Here is an 18,561-nt window from a genome sequence, read left to right as displayed (position 1 = left end):
CAGGGCAGAGGTACTGCTAAGGTTTATATTATAGTGGACATTTTGAGGGTCAATATTCTTTTTAAGTTACCAACAGTCTGGTTATTGAAAACATTTTTTTTTTTTTTTAAACGAAGCACCACAATCACTGGTCCGGTTATTGGACAGATAAAAATGGAAAATTCAATACAAAAATCCTATATACCACATGCTTCACTATGTGCAGACTGTAAAAATGCACATGGAAATCAACAACAAAAGCATTTTAGCTGATTCATGTTAGGCTGTTTATTATTTATTTATTACTTCATAAATAAATGACTAGCGGACTAATACCAGTATCATTAAATACTTGACACACAACACAAAAAGTGGTATTGTCCCATCCGTACTCTCTTATACTGTATGTTTTCTTTTTGTGAGATTTCTGTCATATGTTTTAGGTGGTTTATATATTAGTCTTATTAGTTTTCATTTTGGTAAAACTGGAAAAAAATAATACTTTTTCAAAAAAGTAAAGAAAGAAATAATAGCTGTGTTATGTGTGGTATCAAAGCTTTTTTTAAACTTAAATGATGTTAAATGACATAATAATAAATAAAAGAAAGAAATAATGAATACATTCATTTAATTAATACATAAATGAATGTATAAATAAATATCAACGTGTTTTTAATGGTCGATTTTATTTATATATTAGTTTATTTCTGTAATTATTTATTTCTGTATTTATTCATTCATTTATGTAGTTATTGATTCTTTATTTATTTATGATTATTTCAGTTATTGTCCTCCATAATAACGATGAAGAAAGTCTGAATAATTCAGGATGAACCGTGGTGTCTGTCTTCAAATAAAAAGTGTACACGTTTGGTATGGAGTGAAAAATTATGAAATGTCCTCTCCAAAATGGCGGAAACTCCGGTCCAATTATTTTAGCGGTCGGAAACCACGACACCGGACGCGGAAGTGACGTTGTGACGCCGAATCATTAAAAGCTGACGTTTGCGCGCGCTTGACGCTCAAACCTTACATCGACAGAGAGTCGTCGTCTTCTGCTTGTTCTTCACCTTCCACCAGACAACAACACAAAGACAGCGCACTCTCTGTCTGTCTCTCACACACACAGTCGACGATAACGGCCGTTTTGCAGTCTCCACTTGGAGGGAGTGACGCGTGAAGAACTTAAAACCTTTAAAGTCTATTCAGACACAACAACTCCACCGCCACCATGTTTGAGGCTCGACTGGTCCAAGGCTCCATCCTGAAGAAGGTGCTTGAGGCTCTGAAGGATCTGATCACGGAGGCCTGCTGGGACGTCAGCTCCTCCGGCATCTCGCTGCAGAGCATGGACTCGTCTCACGTCTCCCTGGTGCAGCTCACACTGCGGCACGACGGCTTCGACTCGTACCGGTGCGACAGGAACCTCGCCATGGGAGTGAACCTCAGCAGGTGCGGCACAGTCAGACACTCGTTTTAGGCCGTTAACAGCAGTTAACATGTGTACGTGACTGTGTTCACTGTCACATTTGCATGTATATAGAGAGGAAGTGTCAGCAAATTAAATTAAAAAACTGACAGGTTGAAATGATATATGTCTATACAACAGTTAAAGTGGGTCGTGTGTATGTGAGAGGCTTTTATGTCGTAATTTAAAACGTTTATGTCGCACTGATTTGGCGTTTTTGTTGAAGTTCATATTAGTTTATCTAATACTTGCAAATAAGGTCGCCATCTTGCCGGAGTTGCCCGGACATGTCTCCTGAACACTGAGCTCCTCAGCTGTTAACTCTTTACTGTCACTTTATATCTCACACACACACACACTTGCGCGCGTGTCATTTACACACATCTTTGTCTTCATTTTTTGCCGGGAACTTGATTCTTGCGGGTTGTTGAATTCACGTTTGGCGCTGTTTCAGGGAGACGCCTCCATTGTGACGATACAGTGACGTCATTTGAGCGCCAGTTTCTCTGCAGGGAGGGTTGGCGGGAATGGGGTTTTTTTAACCCGGGAAATGTCTTTTCTTCCTGTACCTCACTGCTTTCAGAGTGTAAAAGATGAATTAGTACACACGAATCTAGACTTGAATTCAGGCATTTACTTTCAAATTCAAGTTATCGGATTAATCAAGAATCAAAATGAACCCCACTTGTTTTTTGTTCTTTTTTAACTTCTGTGCGTTTGGTTTTTATGTCAACTTAAAAATCTTTGTTCAAAACTTGCTTGTCACATTATTCACACGTACATTTAAATAAAAACCCATATGACACTAAAATGTGAGCACAAATTACATTGACAGTCATTTTTGTTGCGTGTCTATGGAGATTCTCATCCATACTGGTAATAGCTCTGTTTCTGATTGAATATTATTTGTTGAGGTTTTCCCATTGAAGAGTTTTTATAACTATACTGTACTGTAACGGCAGGGGGACAAAAGTGGGGTGGTTTTTGAAATATAAAGTAGTGGTCATAGATTTTAATCAAAACTTATGTCATTAATTTAATATCACGTTTGTCATGTAGCCTACTACTTTTTTAAACATAGCCAGTATTTTACTGTATGATGTTATACTTATTTGATGATAACAAGTTGGTAGTTTTATGACATTTACTGCCATTTTATATGCTTTGTAACACTTTTCTCTCTGTTCCATCCCATCCAGTATGTCCAAAATCCTGAAGTGTGCTGGAAACGAGGACATCATCACCCTCAGAGCAGAAGACAATGCAGACACTCTGGCCCTCGTGTTTGAGACCATCAGTATGTTGTTTTGTTGACATTACATCACTGTTATCAGATTGTTTGGCTGTGCTTGTTCAGCATTGTCTGATTCATCACTTCTTACTCTTGCAGACCAGGAGAAAGTCTCAGATTATGAGATGAAACTGATGGACCTGGATGTGGAGCAGCTGGGTATTCCAGTAAGTAATATGTTTGTGTTAAAGTACATGTTTTTAGTCTACCTTGCTTTAAATGGACACTGTTCTTGATTTTTTTTTCTTCCCCCTGACCATAATTTATTCAGGAACCTGAGTACAGTTGTGTGGTGAAGATGCCATCTGGAGAGTTTGCCCGTATCTGCAGAGATTTGTCTCAGATCGGCGATGCCGTCATGATCTCCTGCGCCAAGGATGGAGTCAAGTTCTCTGCCTCAGGAGAGCTGGGCACAGGAAACATCAAGCTGTCGCAGACCAGCAATGTAGACAAGGAGGAGGAGGCGGTGAGGATCAATATTGAATTGATTGAAACAACATAATTAGTCCATTAACATCAGTCAATCCAAATCTGCTTAGTTTGTCTTATGATAGTTAATTATATGTGAATAGAAGTATGCGATATTTATCGTATTAAGTCCATTTGGAACTTAAAAGCTTCACTTGTTATCTAGTTTGTCATTAACTGTATATTGATCAGATGAAATCCAGTTTAGTTCTTTAAATTTACAGTGTTTTGTTTGAGTTTTATATGCTGATGGATTCATTCAAACTCTTTGAAAATTAGATGTTAATCTCGGTTTTTATTCTAATAAATAGGATTTACAGCAACAAACAAAAGATGACTTGACATTGTTTGTTGCAGATCTGTTTTGTTTGCCCTGAACCTTAAAGGTATCCTGTGTCCTTTTCCTGTTGTGATGGTAAATGTTGGTTACAATCATTTCCCTTCCGTTTTGTATTAAGGTGACAATTGAGATGAACGAACCAGTCCAGCTGATTTTTGCCCTCAACTACTTAAACTTCTTTACCAAGGCTACACCACTGTCCAAGACTGTCACACTCAGCATGTCTGCTGACATCCCACTCGGTGAGTGCGTCTGTCTTTTTCTCTAATGGATCCTCATTTTGATGATAAAATAAATAACATAAATGTTGCCTTTAATTGATGTGGCCTTGACATGATGTTTTTTTTTATCTCTTCCCTGCAGTGGTCGAGTACAAGATTGCTGACATGGGGCATGTTAAATACTACCTGGCACCTAAGATCGATGAAGAGGCTTCCTAAACACCCTTTCATAAAAGCTCAAAGTGGGAGAATAGAGAAAAGCAGGTGACTGGGACTTAAGTGATTTCAAAGTGGTTGATGATTGTGATTGTTCTGAGCTTTCAGATCATCTCCTCTGAGATTGCACACACACACACACACACACACAGCAGGGGGAGATGTTGTGTCAACCACAGTCAGCTGTAGGAATGCCATCTATGTTATTTGATAATACCAGTGCTTTTATTCTGAAGGTACGTTCAGAGCAGCTGGCTGTTTTTCATTCAGCCCCAGTGTAAAGTCAGCACTTTGTCACTCCTTTGTGTCTCTATTTTCCTGTTTTGGGAAAGATTCCAACTCCCACGCTCTCTCTTGTAGATAACACATTTGTAAATACTTTCTGTGGTTCCGCACTGTCCAGTCAACCGCCCCAATGTTTTTGTATTCATCAAATCAGTCCAAAATAAATGATTAAAGTTGTTTCCAATTTCCATTTGTGTTTTTGACTTTTATGGACAAAATCTGTTGTGACTAGAGATATATTTTATGAACTCTAAATGTGATCCATTCACTGATAGGGTGGCAACATTGATTTGTTCGTGTCATAAAGCATTTATTAAGACCACCTGTTTGTAAAAGCTTCTAATGAATTTATATGCATTGATTACTTATTCAAAGCAGTCCTAATGTTTGTGTTGTATTAGTTTTGTTCTTAATATAGAGCCTTAAGTATTCTGAAGGCCACATGTCTGGATCTCTCTGTTTGCAATGTGGCTTATTTCAGTTTATTTTGCATTTAAGTAAATGCCATACAGGCCTTCACCTGGTAAACATAGTCTTTTCAATTCCACTATATATAAGTTTGGTATTGAACACAGTGAGTCACTTTTCTGGTGTTTGGGATTTGTGCAGAGGAGGTTAATAGGATAATACGGCTTGCTGCAGTAGTAACCAGGTCTAGTCAGCAGGTGGTGCAGTTTAGCTACAAATGTTTCTTTGATGGGGAGCATAATATATAATGTATAAACCTGACAGATCCCATCTGAGGAACAATGTAGTCTGAGAATAAATTCACTCTTCATGTCTATTCATTACTTTTTCCTCAAGGATGAAAAGTGACATTATGAAATGGATGTGGATTTATTTGATGCCCCCGAGTAGAAAAAAAACATTCAGTCAAATCAACATTTTATAATCTGCACAGCAGTCTGTCTAGTCTGACTTCATTTGCTGTTGCCTCATATTTCAGTTTCTTTTCGACCATATAACCAGGTTGTTTGTCACAGCAGAGTTGTTTTGAGCGACTGCACAGAGGATTTGGTTCAAATGCTGCTAGAAATACAAGCTTATCTTTTTGCAGCCGTTTGTTTTCTGTGGTGAAGTGCAGTCGGTAATGTGGAGTCAGACTCTTTTAATCCTCACAAACCTTTAATCTGACTGGATGCAACATGTACTTAGACTCTTTCTGACTCTTGCTTTAAAACTAGTGGTTCTAGAATGGAGGTTTCGGAGCTCGGGTGCAAAGATTCATCTATTAAACCTTTCACCAAGAGTGTTTGTGTGTGTAGGCTGCTCCACACAACTGTGATGGACTTTTTTGAAGATTAAGACCTGGTTTTAGGGTTAGGCATTAAATTGTAGTGGTTAGGGTAAGGGGCTAGGGAATACATTATGTCTATGAGTGTCCACACAAAGAATACAAAACCAGCATTTATGTGTGTGTCCCAAGTAGTATTCATGTTGTCGGGACCTAAATCTGTTTACACCGTACACAAGTAAAGAAAACGACTTTGATAGAAGATGAAGTCACTTTTTATAAAATCACTTATGTAAAAGTCTTAAAGTATATGACATTTACTGTAGGATAGTAGGATGAATTCTCTTTCAACTTGCAGGTTGTGGGTTGAATTCCTGGTTCTGCTAGTCTATCTGTCCTTGAGCAAGACACTTAACCCATGTTGCAGTGTGTGAATGGCAAAACTATAAGCAGCTCATCACAACTAGAAAAGCACTCTATAAATACAGACCGTTGCCAACTCTTGTTTTTCTGATTTTATTCGGTAGTACAAGGTAGGTACAAAGATAGTTGGAGGAAATGTAGTGGAGTTAAAGTTAAAGCTAGAAATATGAATAAGAAAGTAAAGAACAGATACGTACACTTTGTTACAACACTGGGTTAGGACGAGGTTCGAGTTAGCGTTAGGCCAGCACAAGTTATGGTTAATATCCTCTGAAGTCATGGAAACCAACTGTGTGTCCATATAGACATTCATTATATATATATATATATATATATATATATATATATATGTATATGTATATATATATGTGTGTGTGTGTGTATGTATAGTGAGTGTGGGGTAAATATAGTATCAGCTCCTCAGTTCAGTTTATCATTAACATTAGAAACAGTGGTTAAGCCTGACTAATATGAGGCTTCAAAATAATCTACCTGCAAAAATCTAAACCGTACTAATTAAAATGTTGTTTGTCTGATGGTTTGTGCCAAAACATTTCTTGGTTGCTTGGCAACCAAGAGGAGTTAATTAGAGGTCAACAATGAATGGTTGTTTTACTTATCTGTATAAAAATGAAACCCACACACTCTGATCATCAGTGAGTGTGTGGTCTCCCCCTGCACACACTCAAATGAAATAATAAATTATGCAAATGTTTTATGTATGTTTTGCTTTGAGCTGTGTCATGGAAAAAAAAACAAACAGAATCTGCTCATCTCTCAGTTTCATCTCTTGCCCGTTTTCATATGAAGAGTCATTTTATTTTTCCATTCCATCACAGACTTGTTGTCACAGCACTCAACTGTCCAGATTGAATAAAGAAAAAAAAAATGCAGTCTGAGGTAGAGACAGCACAGCATTGGCTGAGCAGATTATAACCTTCTGTAGATTGCCTGACAGTTTAATAATCCTAGACCCCCGTGAAACGTCAAAATTCATCTGCTGAAAGGGCACGAGGAAAAGAGGATTTAATTTTTATGGTGGGGTTTATGTTACGCCAAATACATGACACAAGTTTTGTGTCTGCTCATGCTCTCTGAAGCAGCTTCCTTCTGAAAATGGAATTATTTAAGGGAATTTGTTAGGAAAGCTTTACTTACATTTTTAAATCCCCAACTATTTAAATAATAACAATTCTGAGGTTTTGGAAAAACTTACCATTCCAATATCTTTCTTACATGGACTCACAGTAGACAGTGTTGCAGGAAAATAGTTGATGACATAGTCTTGTTTTCGGATTGGGTCTAATCCGGCCCCCAGGATGAAATTGACAAAGTTTCACTTTATGATTAGAATCTAATCATAAATCATACAGATACCTGTAAATGGTTAACTTAAGTATAATATTGTTGAAATTGCACTTTATTTTTCTCCAGAAATTTCAGGTACTGAAATTTAATACTTCATTTAATGTGAAACAAAATGTTTATTATTCGACTGGTGCGGCCCACTTGAGATCAGATGTGGCCGCTGAACTACAGTAAAGGAGTTTGACACCCCTGATGTAGAACGTGTATGCAGAGTAGTTTTAGTGGAAAATCCAGCTTCTCTCAATCTACTGCACTGAGATCTCATCGATTAAAACCTGTCACACTTTAATGAAGTTATGAGGCTGTAAACTGCACTCAGAGGAGGTGTTTAAGTGTTTTTCCTCTCACAAATCACTTGATTTACCTAAGGGTTATTGTGGACGTATTGATTAATAACATAAAAACAACAACACCTGCCTCCTGTACCTTTAATCTTTGCAGCCTGATGTATATTTTTTTTCATTTTATGCTTCTATCCTGACAATAGTTAACAGCTTTTCTCCAGTCTGTGCTCAATACCTTTTTTCTAAAATACCTTTTTAGTGCACTTATACTTGGCTTGGTTGTAGCCTGTTGTATTTAAGTGAACCTGAGCTCTAATTCCTGCCTCTCTCTGACTGTCTCTCTCTTTCTCTGTCTTGCTCGCTTCTGTCTGGATCTGCTCTTTAATTGCCTTGTGGAAGCTGGGGGTTTTGGCCAGTGAGATAAGGGGAAGCAGATGAAACACTCTCTCGCTGGCTGGCTGGCTGTCTGTCTGTCAGTCTTTCTCCATGAGGCAGTGGGAGTCTACGAGAGCTGTAAATTTACTGAGACAGGACACAGGGGGCTGGGACTCGCTCATCCCTCGATGCCAGCAACGTCTCTCATAACTATTTCAAAGTGCCACCACTGTAATCAGCATCCAAACAAACTGGTTGTGACTGAAATGTGTCAAAGCGTTCAGTCTGTTCTCACGTGGCATGGATGTAAGAGTGAAAGTCTCCTGGCCTTTCCACTGAGCACTCCAATGTGCGTGTTCCTGTGGTTTTCTGTCAGTCTGTCAGGTCCTGCAGGATTGATCCTTACCCGGCACTCAGACCTGACACTCTGTTACATAAGCCCTCGCTGCTCCATTGTCTCTCTCCACCAGAGCAGTTCGCATGGATTATTGATGGCAGCACAGAGGGAGCAAGCACATGGCAAGGACATACCAGTCTCGCACACACTCAAACCACTCTCATCTTTGTCTTAAAAAGATTTTTGAAGGCAGTGTGGTGTTGTTGGAGGTGCAAGGATGTGGGGGATTCCCTCTCCACCATGCCACCGCGTTACTTTTCATGCACTCAACCAAAACCATCTCGCCACAGAACATTAATATCACTCCGTCCCTCGTCCTTCTCCTCCGTGTGCTTTGATTTCCTACTGTGTGCCTCGCAGTTCACACACATGCATTCCTGACGATGCTGCATGTGTGGAAGTCACCCCTGCATGGATTAGCATATTAATGAGCTGTCGTCTTTGTCCCTGTTTTCTGTCACTCAGGTTTCTCAGGAGTGAAGGAGAAGAAGTGGTGAGGAAGAGGAAGACTGTCATTGGTACAGGTGGGACAAATAATCAATATAGTTAGTCGATGTTCTAGTTTCACGAGTAAAAATCCCTTCCACTGTCCTCTTTTTTAAGTTAAACTAGATAAAGACATTGTTACATTATTGTTGTTTTTAGTTTCCACCATGTGATTATATAAAATTGTTGTAGATAAATCAAAATACATCATCAACTGAACGTTGTTGGGTGCAAATTTTAGCATAAGATAAAAAGATGCTGATACAAAACCGAGTGGCAATCAGTGGTGACGTTAAATGTTGAGGTTTTTCCACGTCAACCAGGTGTCTGATGGAAGATACCAGCTGTCAACCCCGCTGGTGTCCACTCACACCATATGTGGCATGTGTTATGGTCTGTTTTCCTTTGAATGGGAACATCATTTTCAGAACTACTACGGAAGAAAACATGAACTTCTCAGAAAAATGTTATAAATCAAGTGACGATACGTCTCATCTTCCTATAGACTTTTATTAAAGCAGTTGCAGTGAACAGAGCCGGCCCCTGGTGGGTCTTCATTATATTTTTACTTCTGGCTAATCCTCATTTGGCAAACTGGACTCGACGCTGTCCGTGGTGCTGAAGTGGACAGATAACACTGTCTATTGGTGTGGCTGAATCAAATCTAGTCAAGTCTTTATTGCACGGTGTACTCAAAATATGACATTTGACAAATATACATAATTACATTTTAATAAATAAATGAATGGTATGAATAGTATGAAACAGATTTTGTAAAGAATTGTTCACTTCAATCCAATCCAACCTTATTTATGAAGCACTTTAAAAACAACACATTTGGCCAAAGTGCTGTACACACACAAGGATAAATACGGTAAATAAATAAAAGACAGTAAAAGCCAACACCTCAAACAGTTTATTTCAAGAGAGGACTTAAAAACAGGACGTTTTCGGGGCTTCCTTGGCTTCCTCTGTGTCTCAGGGACGACTAACAACAGTGTGCGGATGAAGCAGGTCGGATACAGATGACTCGAATAGCAGGTATCACAGCAGTTGGATTTTGAGTCGTTGGCACACAAAATATTTTGAATGCTTGCGTACAATTACAAAACATTTCATGGTTCCAGCTTCTCAAATGAGAAAATATCCTGTTTTAATTCTTTATAATAATTGTATTTTTTGAAGTATCTTGCTGTTTGAAAGCTCCCCTTTGGGTTTCAAAAGATTTTACATGAAAGCAGCCTTAGGCAAGAGCATTGGAGAATATTTGATGATGAAGTTTTACCCACAGGTTATTTATTAAATAGTCATGTTGTGAGACCTTGTCTGTCTGTCCTCAGATGAGCACACATGTTGGTTTAATGCACGACAGACGACCTCAGGCGGTCTTTCCATCTCTAAAGCGCTGCTGATGTTGACGTGTTTTATTGCATTTCTCGTCTGACCTGCTTTTAGACAGCGTTGAATCTTTCGCATACAGAAAAGACTTGTATGGAGAAAACAGCCGACAGCATCGGTCGCTCTCTGTGACAGAGCTTCCCCGCTGTGCTCCACGTGTTGTTGTGAGGCTGTAAATGAAGACCAGGGGAAATCACTCAACTTACATTTTGCTGAAAGGTTATAATGGAATTATTGATCAGTAAAGTGAAAGGTCCTTAATACTGGACCTCAAAAGGATGATTCGTGGTTTATACTGGACAGTGATATCAGTGCCACCTCACAGGTTTTCACTCATTCTCTCAAAATCTTCAACAAATTGTTGTCTATATTTTTCTCTCCTCCCTCCATTTTTCCCTCAATCAGATATTTGTCCCTCTCTGTCCAGGGAAGCCTCAGTTTGCTACTTAGCAACTGTTTCCACGGATACAAAGTTGCTCCCTTTTTCACCCTCCTCCACAATAAGTCACCAGTGCCCCTCTGCTCCTTTGTGTCCGCTCAGCGAGACCTTTAGTTTTCTTTTTTCCTTTTTAGGAAACCAAAGTGTCTGGAGTTTACAGCAAATCCAACGTGGTTTATCTTATTGTCCGACTTGATATTACACTATCACTCTGTGCAGAGGAATATATCGTCATCCCGGTGCTTTCACTGACTCAGACAGAGAACTGCACAAAGTGTATTGACGAATGTGGCAGCATCTCATCAATTACACTCCGGTCCTACGACTAGTCCCCGTGGGCTGAGTGTCAACATACACCTCAGCACTAATGTCACCAAGACAAACTGCTCCTCACCGTCCACACTCGCACCCGGTCAACTGTCCATGTCTCACATGTCCTCAGAGACGAGACGATGCAGTGAAGGCTGCTGGGTATATTCTAACATAAATGCAAGCAACAGAGCAACAGAGAGATCTATTTATATCTCTCCTAAAAATAGACTTTCTTCTCCATAGAAACATGAAGTCTTCTGAGCAGAGAATTACTCTCGAGCCACTGTGTGCATACTGTATGTGTGTGTGTGTGTGTGTGTGTGTGTGTGTGGCAAATTACCGACTGTATCATCCCAGCTGTGAGGCTCTTTCTTGGGGAATCTGTTCTCCCTCCCTGTCTGCAGCAGACAGGATTTTACAGTGAGTGCTTTGATGATCAAACCCCCACATTCACAACTGCAAACTCTCCGTCAGATGTGATGCAACCAAGTGATGTGTAACTTTTCTAATCATTTATTTGGCTGCACAGTTGGTGTAGTGGTGAGCTCTCTTGGCTTTGCAGCACGAAGACCCGGGTTTGTGACCCGTTTGGAACAAGGGCCTTTGTGCACAGAGTTGGCATGTTCTCCCCGTGCGTGTGCGTTTACACCAGTGTGTTCTCTGTTTTCCTGTCACAGTCCAAAAACATGCAATGTGGCGGTTTATGTAAACTGGACACTCTAAATTTACCGTAGGTGTGAGTGTGAGAGTGGATGGTTGTTGGTCTCTATGTGGCCCTGCAGTGGACTGGTGATCTGTCCCGGGTGTACCCCGCCTATCGCTCTATGTCAGCTGAGATTGGCACAGCACCCCCCGTGACCCTCATGTGGAGGATAAAGCGGTACAAGATCCCACTGAGATACAAGGTCGCTTCTTCCAGGGAATCCTGATCAAGATAACAGCATAGATTGTGCAAATAGTTAGTCAAGATAATTTCAGATATAAAACTCACAACAGAATATCAAAGTTAAAAGGAGGTCATTAAAAGAGAGTGCAAAAAGTAGATAAAATAAAGTGCAGAAGTATACAGGCTATATCAACAAGTTCCCCCTTAGAACACAGAGCATTTTGGCTGCTTTTTTCCATGACTATGTTAAAACAAACAGAGGCTATAAGAATGTCTTATATCCTTTTTTTCAGCACAACCTATAGACTATCTGATGAAACACTTTTTTCATTTTCACCAACTATATAAACACAGCTGAGCAAAAAGTACTAAAAAATGTTAAAAATCGGATTGAATTTGTGAAATGTGTTCAAAGTTCACTTTTTTATGAACAAAAAATGTTGTGACTTCTGCACAATTATTGCTACTATATTCTTTTTCATGACGGACCATAAAACACCTTGGAATGTGTTTAAAGAAGGCCGTGTCTGTAGAGGATTTTAAAAAAGTGGAGTGGGTAGACCTGGTGGTGTAGTTACTGATATGATAAGAGGCTAGACATATACATAAGTAGTTTACCTAACAAGGCCTTGATAGTAAAAATCAGCATATGCATTTTCCTCCTCTGGTTATGAGACAACCAACCTACAGATTCATACAAAATACAGTGGTGAGATTTTGTGATAAAGCGGATTGAAAATGTGGAAAAGACATCCTTTAGGATGACTGAGCTTTGTATCGCTGGAGCTGCTGAGGAAGGTGAGGTTTGTATGTTTTGATTTTGTGTTGAAGACTCAAAACTCAAAGACTCAAACACTGTAGTTTCACCCTGCTGTGAAGCTGACTAATGATGGATTCAGCCGCATTATAATTAAGCATATTCATTAGTTTGATTTGTTCTTTTTGAAATGAATCTCACCGTGACGGAATCCTCTAATATTTGCCTCCGCACAGTGTAGAGTAGTAGTGTCAGATCTGGAGTCCCAGAAACCAAAAGCACAAACTCCAGGAGAGAGAACAAACTTAATGACATGAAGAAGTGCGGTATAAATAAATCAGTGTTTGTATGTGTGTGAGAGAAAGAGACAGAGTTGGAGCATATAGGCCTATAGGGGATGGAAGCGATGCCTCAGTGCTTAAATGCACCAAATTAAACTAAAAATAAATAAAATCAACTAGGAGGATAAGAGAAGATGATAATTTAGCACTGCTTATTAAGTTGTAAAAGTAAAAAGAGCAAAAAAAAGAGAGAGTTGAAAGTTATTAATGGGAGATTCCAAGCCAAACCTTAAAAATAATAATAAATCATATATATATATATATATATATATATATATATATATATATACATATATATACATATATATATATATCAGACTGCACCCTCGTCAAAAGCACCAAATAAGGAGCTTTGAGGAGACACGATGTAAGACACGGGGCTGAACTACGGCTGAGTCATTCAGGGTCAGGCTTCACTCGGCTGTCCTCAGTCTTTTGTGATTACGATGTTGTTCATTAATAATAGACTGTGGAACAGACTAGTGAACAAACAGGGACAATCCCTCGCAGCGATGTTTTGCATGGAGACGTGAAAACAGTAATCATTTAAAATAAATATATATATAAATAAATAATAATGTGACAGTGTAACAGCGTCTTCATTATGTATCGCACATTAGTTACAAGATTGTCTGTTGATCTTGGGCAAGAATGAGAGACGATAGACGTCTCTGTGTCTTGTAATTTACCATTGACTGTAGATTTATTTGTCTCCCGGAAGATAGATGACTTTGTTTGCTGTGTGATTTTCCATTTAAGAAGATATACTGTATATTCATTTTTGGCATATTTACAATCAATGCAACTGAAGTTTTGTTATTATTTTATTTTGCAGTAATTCTCGACTGGGACCTTGAGACCTATAGACCGTAAGTTAAATTTAAAGAACCAATAGATGCTTGGCTCAAATAGTTGTTAAGGAAATGAAAACGCTGTATCTCTTCTCCACTTTTCACGTAAACTCACCGTTAGATTCAGGGTCTTGATGTCTTTCCACACACATTGTGTCAGTGTGAATGTAAATGTTCTCCATTGTTGTTCAACATCATTTGTCTTTCCTGTAAGATTCCACAACGCTGTTCGCTGATGTTATCTCTCTCATGAACGTCTTTGTGAGGCAAACTGAAATCAAACAGCTCGACTCAACCATCTGATATCTCCATCAGAACAGAACGCCACCGTCCGTCTCCAACCACAGCTGTTTCCATCGTGTTTTCTCTGTGTGTGTGAGCTCCTGTGCAACTGACCTTTGCACCCTTAAGTGTTTTAAGGGAGTCAGTTGGACCGTCGTCCATTCCCAACTATAAAAGAGACTAATTAAATGCAGGGTGTGTTTGCTTGTGTGACTGAAGCGAAAGAGAAAAGGAAGAAAACACAGCGGGAGGAGAGGCAGAGATAGTGCGGAGGATAATGTGAGAGACACAAGGATGAATCCACTTTGTTAAAATCAGCTGTCAATCAGTTTCCACTTTTTTTACAATCTTTGAATGAACATGCGATACTCAACGCAGTGGTTGTGTTGGTGCTCAATCATTCATTTCCTGTAATTATATGATGTATAATATCCCATCAGAGCAACTTATGTAGCTTAACCCTTAGTGCTCACATGGCACGGATCTGTGCCGCAGGTGCGCCCATGGTAAATTGTAGTGGGTACGTATTTCCAGATTTCACAAATTCAATCGGGTTTTAAACATTTTTTAGTGCTCAACTGTGTTTGTATAGTTGGTGACAATGAAAAAAATGTCTATAGGTTGTGCTGAAAAAGGATATAATCACTCTATATTGCACATTCTTATCGCCTCTGTATAAACTGTATGTTTTAACATAGTCATGGAAAAAAAATCAACTTAAATGCTTTGTGTTCTAAGGGTTAATGTAGTAAAGTTTGGATTCAGGCCCAGTGTTAGTGTTGTACACTGAACTTTTCAATTTACTTATTGATGGCTATGTGGACGTGAATAAAATTTAAACAGAAAAATTAATTTGAAGCTAAGTGCACACTGTGCAAGACGAGGTTCGGGGATGTGAGCAAATGAACTTTAAAACTTTAAAAGTGATTCTGGGACTTCACTTTATAGCTCTCACAGATCCTAAATTGTGCTCTTCATGATCTTCAAAGTGTCTCAAATGTGTCTTGTTGAAAGCTTGTGCTGCATCGCTGCAGTGTGTCACCAGCCTCTGATCATAATTCCCCACTGATACCAACAACCTGTAACTACATCCAGCATAGTTTTCCTTTAAGGGCATGTCAAAAATGTTTCTGCTGGAGGCTCCGTGTTTGCTGAAAATGACTTCAGGCTCATGTAGAAACATGTGGAGGTGTGTCTCCAGCTCTGGTGGGTTCAGAGGAAGACAGACTTCCTCTCCCTATTAATTCTGCTGGCTATTTACATTATCTTAGAGGTTCATTATGTGATTCATGTGATGTGTGAAGATGCTTGACCTGGCTTGATTGCTTGCAGATCTCTCTCTCTCTCCCTCTCTCTCTCTCTCCCTCTCCCCCCATTGGGCAGCTTCACAGAGATCCAAGGTCGCCCAAATTGATTCAGCTCTTCACCAAGCACACGCCGATTCTCCAGCAGGACTTTAATTGGATTTCTGTACCAATCACTCTCGTGACAATCACATACTGTAATCTAATGCAAGACACATGCACGCACAGACACGCACAGACACGCACAGACACGCCTCTCTTGCTCACCCTTACCTTGACTTGCTTTAATTGGCTGCAGTGATCATGAAAGGAAGGAAATATGAATGAAACAGGTGGGGACACTGAAGGAATAGTTCTCTCTTTGAGATGTAACCTTGACGTATTTTTATTTATTATACACAGGACGACAGTGAGGTTCCACTGTCTGAAGTGCTTTTACTCTAGTTAAAGTAATAGTGATGAACACTGTATGTGATGCCAGCAGCATATATAGTAAAAGTAAAAGACATGAGTTGTTTACAAGTATGAACTCGGATGTTGTCTGGATGTTTATGTCCGAACAGATGTTGGAGTTTGCAGTTCACATGTGACACAGGTGACTGACAGAAAACAAAAATGCTAAATATGGCGATAGAAACCAACCAACCGTCATCATTTTTAACGTATTGTAACGTTGCGTTATGTTACTCACCACAGCCTGTGAGCATGCAGGAGACAGCAGGAGACAGCAGGAGACAGGACACTCCACTTGCTCCACTGTCTTCACTGCTTCATGTGAGCTCACTCAGACATTAACTGGAGATTAAATTATAGGGAGCTGGTATGAGAATATCCGCAGTGTCCTCCCTGGACATTTGCGTTCACACATAGTTGCCCTCGGAGGAAGTTTACCTCAGTTCACCTCAGTGCACGTCTGAAAGCAGTTACACTTTCCCTGAGTGTTTAGAAGTTTCAGACTTCACAGGACATTTTGCAATTGTCCACACACTTAAATCTGTTCATACTGCTCAGGACTGTATCCCAGGCTTGTTTTATTAGTTCAAATAATAATGATTATTAGCTTCATAATGTACAGTAGTTGCTTTGTATTTTCTTCATGTGCCATGATGGATCTCTGCTCTGATACAATCCTTGTATTTCAATTTTGTCCAGTCTTTGATGTTGTCTGTCCATGTTGTTCTTGTCTCCCCCGTCCTCTTCTACCATTTATCTTTCCTTCCAGTTGCAATCGCTGTAGATCATCTCCTCTTATTTTGATGGTATTTAGCTGTGATCTTTTTCTTTTCATCTTTTGTTTTGTGCTCAGCTGAAGATATTGTTTAGCATTCTTCTGTATGGCCACAGTTGCTGTTGTTATAGAGTCCAAGTTGCTCTCCTGCATAGAAGTGTTGACCACATCGTCTTTGTGATCTTTCTTTCCATATTGTCAAAGGCAGCTCTTGCGATTTCGATTCTTCTTCTGTTTTGTTTAATATACAGTAAAACGCTCTTTACCTCCCCTTTCCCACATTCCGAACTGATTTCTTCAATACCCCAAATGAAACTCAGTTTGCAGTGGATATTGAAAAACCAAAATAAAGATAGCTCCACTGCCAAACAGGAGATGTAATCAATCCTTGGGAGCAAAAAAAAAACAGAGCAAATGTAATTGTGGAAGAGGATAAACACCAGTGTGTGACCGGTGAAACTATCCTTTGAAACTTACCTCTAATAAATGAAATACAGCTGGTGGAAGAACAACAGGGTTCTCTACAACCTGGTAACTTAACACGTATTCTCAGTAGTGGCAGCTTGTTACTGATATGTAACACATCCATCAGTAAACAATTAGGCCTATTAACAGTGAACAAATCCATAAGAATCAAGCTTTGTTTGGTGCTTCATCAGCGTTGCTTTGATCTGTGTAAAATCTGATGTGCTGCTTTTTTTAGAATGTTCCGAAAATTATGTTTGAATGTTACATTTGAGGAAATGATGTCTCCAATGCTTTGTTTTATTTAATTTATTTATTTTATTCATTTTTCCTCTTCAAGACTCTTTTCTGGCATAAATACTGACCTTGTCAGGGCCAGTAGTCCTCATGGAAACCAAATCCTAGTGAGACAGACCCTCATTTCTGGGGAAGTGGTTAAGGTTAGAGCTAAGATTTGAATTGTGGTTAGGTTAAGGTTATGGTTAGGCATTACCTGATTTTGGATAAGGTTAGTGATAAGGCTCTGTTTTGGCCAGAGGTCGCCAAACTCGCGGCCCGTGGGCCACATATAGCCCTGCTATCAATTTCATGTGGCCCACCTTTTCATTTTGTTTGTTTTTGAGTTTTCTGTTGTAAATTATACTGTTTGTGGTCACACAGTAAAACAAACTAAATATACAACCAAATATCATCACAAATGTTAACTGTTTACTTACCGGCTTTACAATAGCTGTGCAAACCTGTGCGTGTGTGTGTATAGACATATTTTTGTTACCTCTTTAGTATGTTTTCTGTCAGTATCAGTGGTCCTCATCACAGAGACCAAAGCCTGGTCCTACTGAGGCAGAGCTTCATTTCTGAGACTCTGGTTAAAGTAACAGTCCAGAGTACAGTGTGTAAGAATTAGTGACATCTAATGGTGAGACTGCAGATTGTTACAGAGAGTAATTATGGTGACACACCCTTACAGGAAAGAACGTCCTCAGACACAATCCTTGACTGAAGTACATATAAAAGGATTTTTCTAAAGCTACAAAAATCAAACGTGGGGTGGGAAATGTATAATTTTACATATAACTGTGGTTCAAATAAATGGAAGTCAATGCAGTGTCCTAATCTCTCTCTCCCCCCTCTCTCTCTCCCTCACACACACACACACACGCACACAGAGCGCGTGTGTGCGCGCATTCCTTCGCATCCATCCAGTGGAGCAGTGTGAGGTTGAGGATCCGCGCAGAGAAGACTCGCTCTGCACAAAACCATCCTCCATCCTCCAGCAGCAGCAGCAGCAGCAGAACCACACAGGAAAACATGCAGGTAAGACACATATTTAACACATGAAATCATCATGATTTTTATTTTATTTTACAAAACAATTCTTCGGGGATGATCTCTCTTTCGGTGACAAACGAGAAAAGGCGTTTAAGTTAAACTAACAGCCTGTATGTGTGTGTCAGGTTACT

General features: G+C 39.4%; 2 protein-coding genes across 3 annotated transcripts in view; both read left to right on the top strand.

Annotated features, from left to right (window-relative positions):
• Nucleotides 1-1,006: 1,006 nt before the first annotated feature.
• Nucleotides 1,007-4,458, top strand: pcna (proliferating cell nuclear antigen). Its single transcript, XM_044025173.1, has 6 exons — nt 1,007-1,431; nt 2,647-2,744; nt 2,838-2,905; nt 3,010-3,204; nt 3,665-3,788; nt 3,910-4,458. Exons 1-6 carry the CDS (start codon nt 1,211-1,213, stop codon nt 3,984-3,986), a joined length of 783 nt encoding a protein of 260 aa, XP_043881108.1. The 5' UTR covers nt 1,007-1,210; the 3' UTR covers nt 3,987-4,458.
• Nucleotides 4,459-8,845: 4,387 nt separating this feature from the next.
• LOC122769928 (calsenilin-like) overlaps nt 8,846-18,561 on the top strand; it is a 44,053-nt gene continuing 34,337 nt past the window's right edge. For both annotated transcript variants that reach the window (XM_044026831.1, XM_044026830.1), the window contains exons 1-2: nt 8,846-8,873; nt 18,268-18,415. In XM_044026831.1, coding sequence (XP_043882766.1) covers nt 18,410-18,415 — 6 coding nt within the window. In that variant the 5' untranslated portion in view covers nt 8,846-8,873; nt 18,268-18,409. The remainder of the gene's footprint in view (nt 8,874-18,267; nt 18,416-18,561) is intronic.

Source organism: Solea senegalensis, linkage group LG5 (genome assembly GCF_019176455.1).
Source record: "Solea senegalensis isolate Sse05_10M linkage group LG5, IFAPA_SoseM_1, whole genome shotgun sequence".
Classification (NCBI taxonomy): Eukaryota; Metazoa; Chordata; class Actinopteri; order Pleuronectiformes; family Soleidae; genus Solea; species Solea senegalensis.
The sequence above is the reverse complement of the archived record's forward strand: the minus strand, read 5'-3'. Positions and strand labels throughout refer to the sequence as shown.

Bases quoted from the DNA above. Each gene is read 5' to 3' on its own strand.
- pcna (XM_044025173.1), top strand. From the start codon at position 1,211: ATGTTTGAGGCTCGACTGGTCCAAGGCTCCATCCTGAAGAAGGTGCTT. The intron at 1,432-2,646 runs GTGCGGCACAGT...CATCCCATCCAG, and splicing joins ATGGGAGTGAACCTCAGCAG to TATGTCCAAAATCCTGAAGT. The intron at 3,789-3,909 runs GTGAGTGCGTCT...TCTTCCCTGCAG, and splicing joins GTCTGCTGACATCCCACTCG to TGGTCGAGTACAAGATTGCT.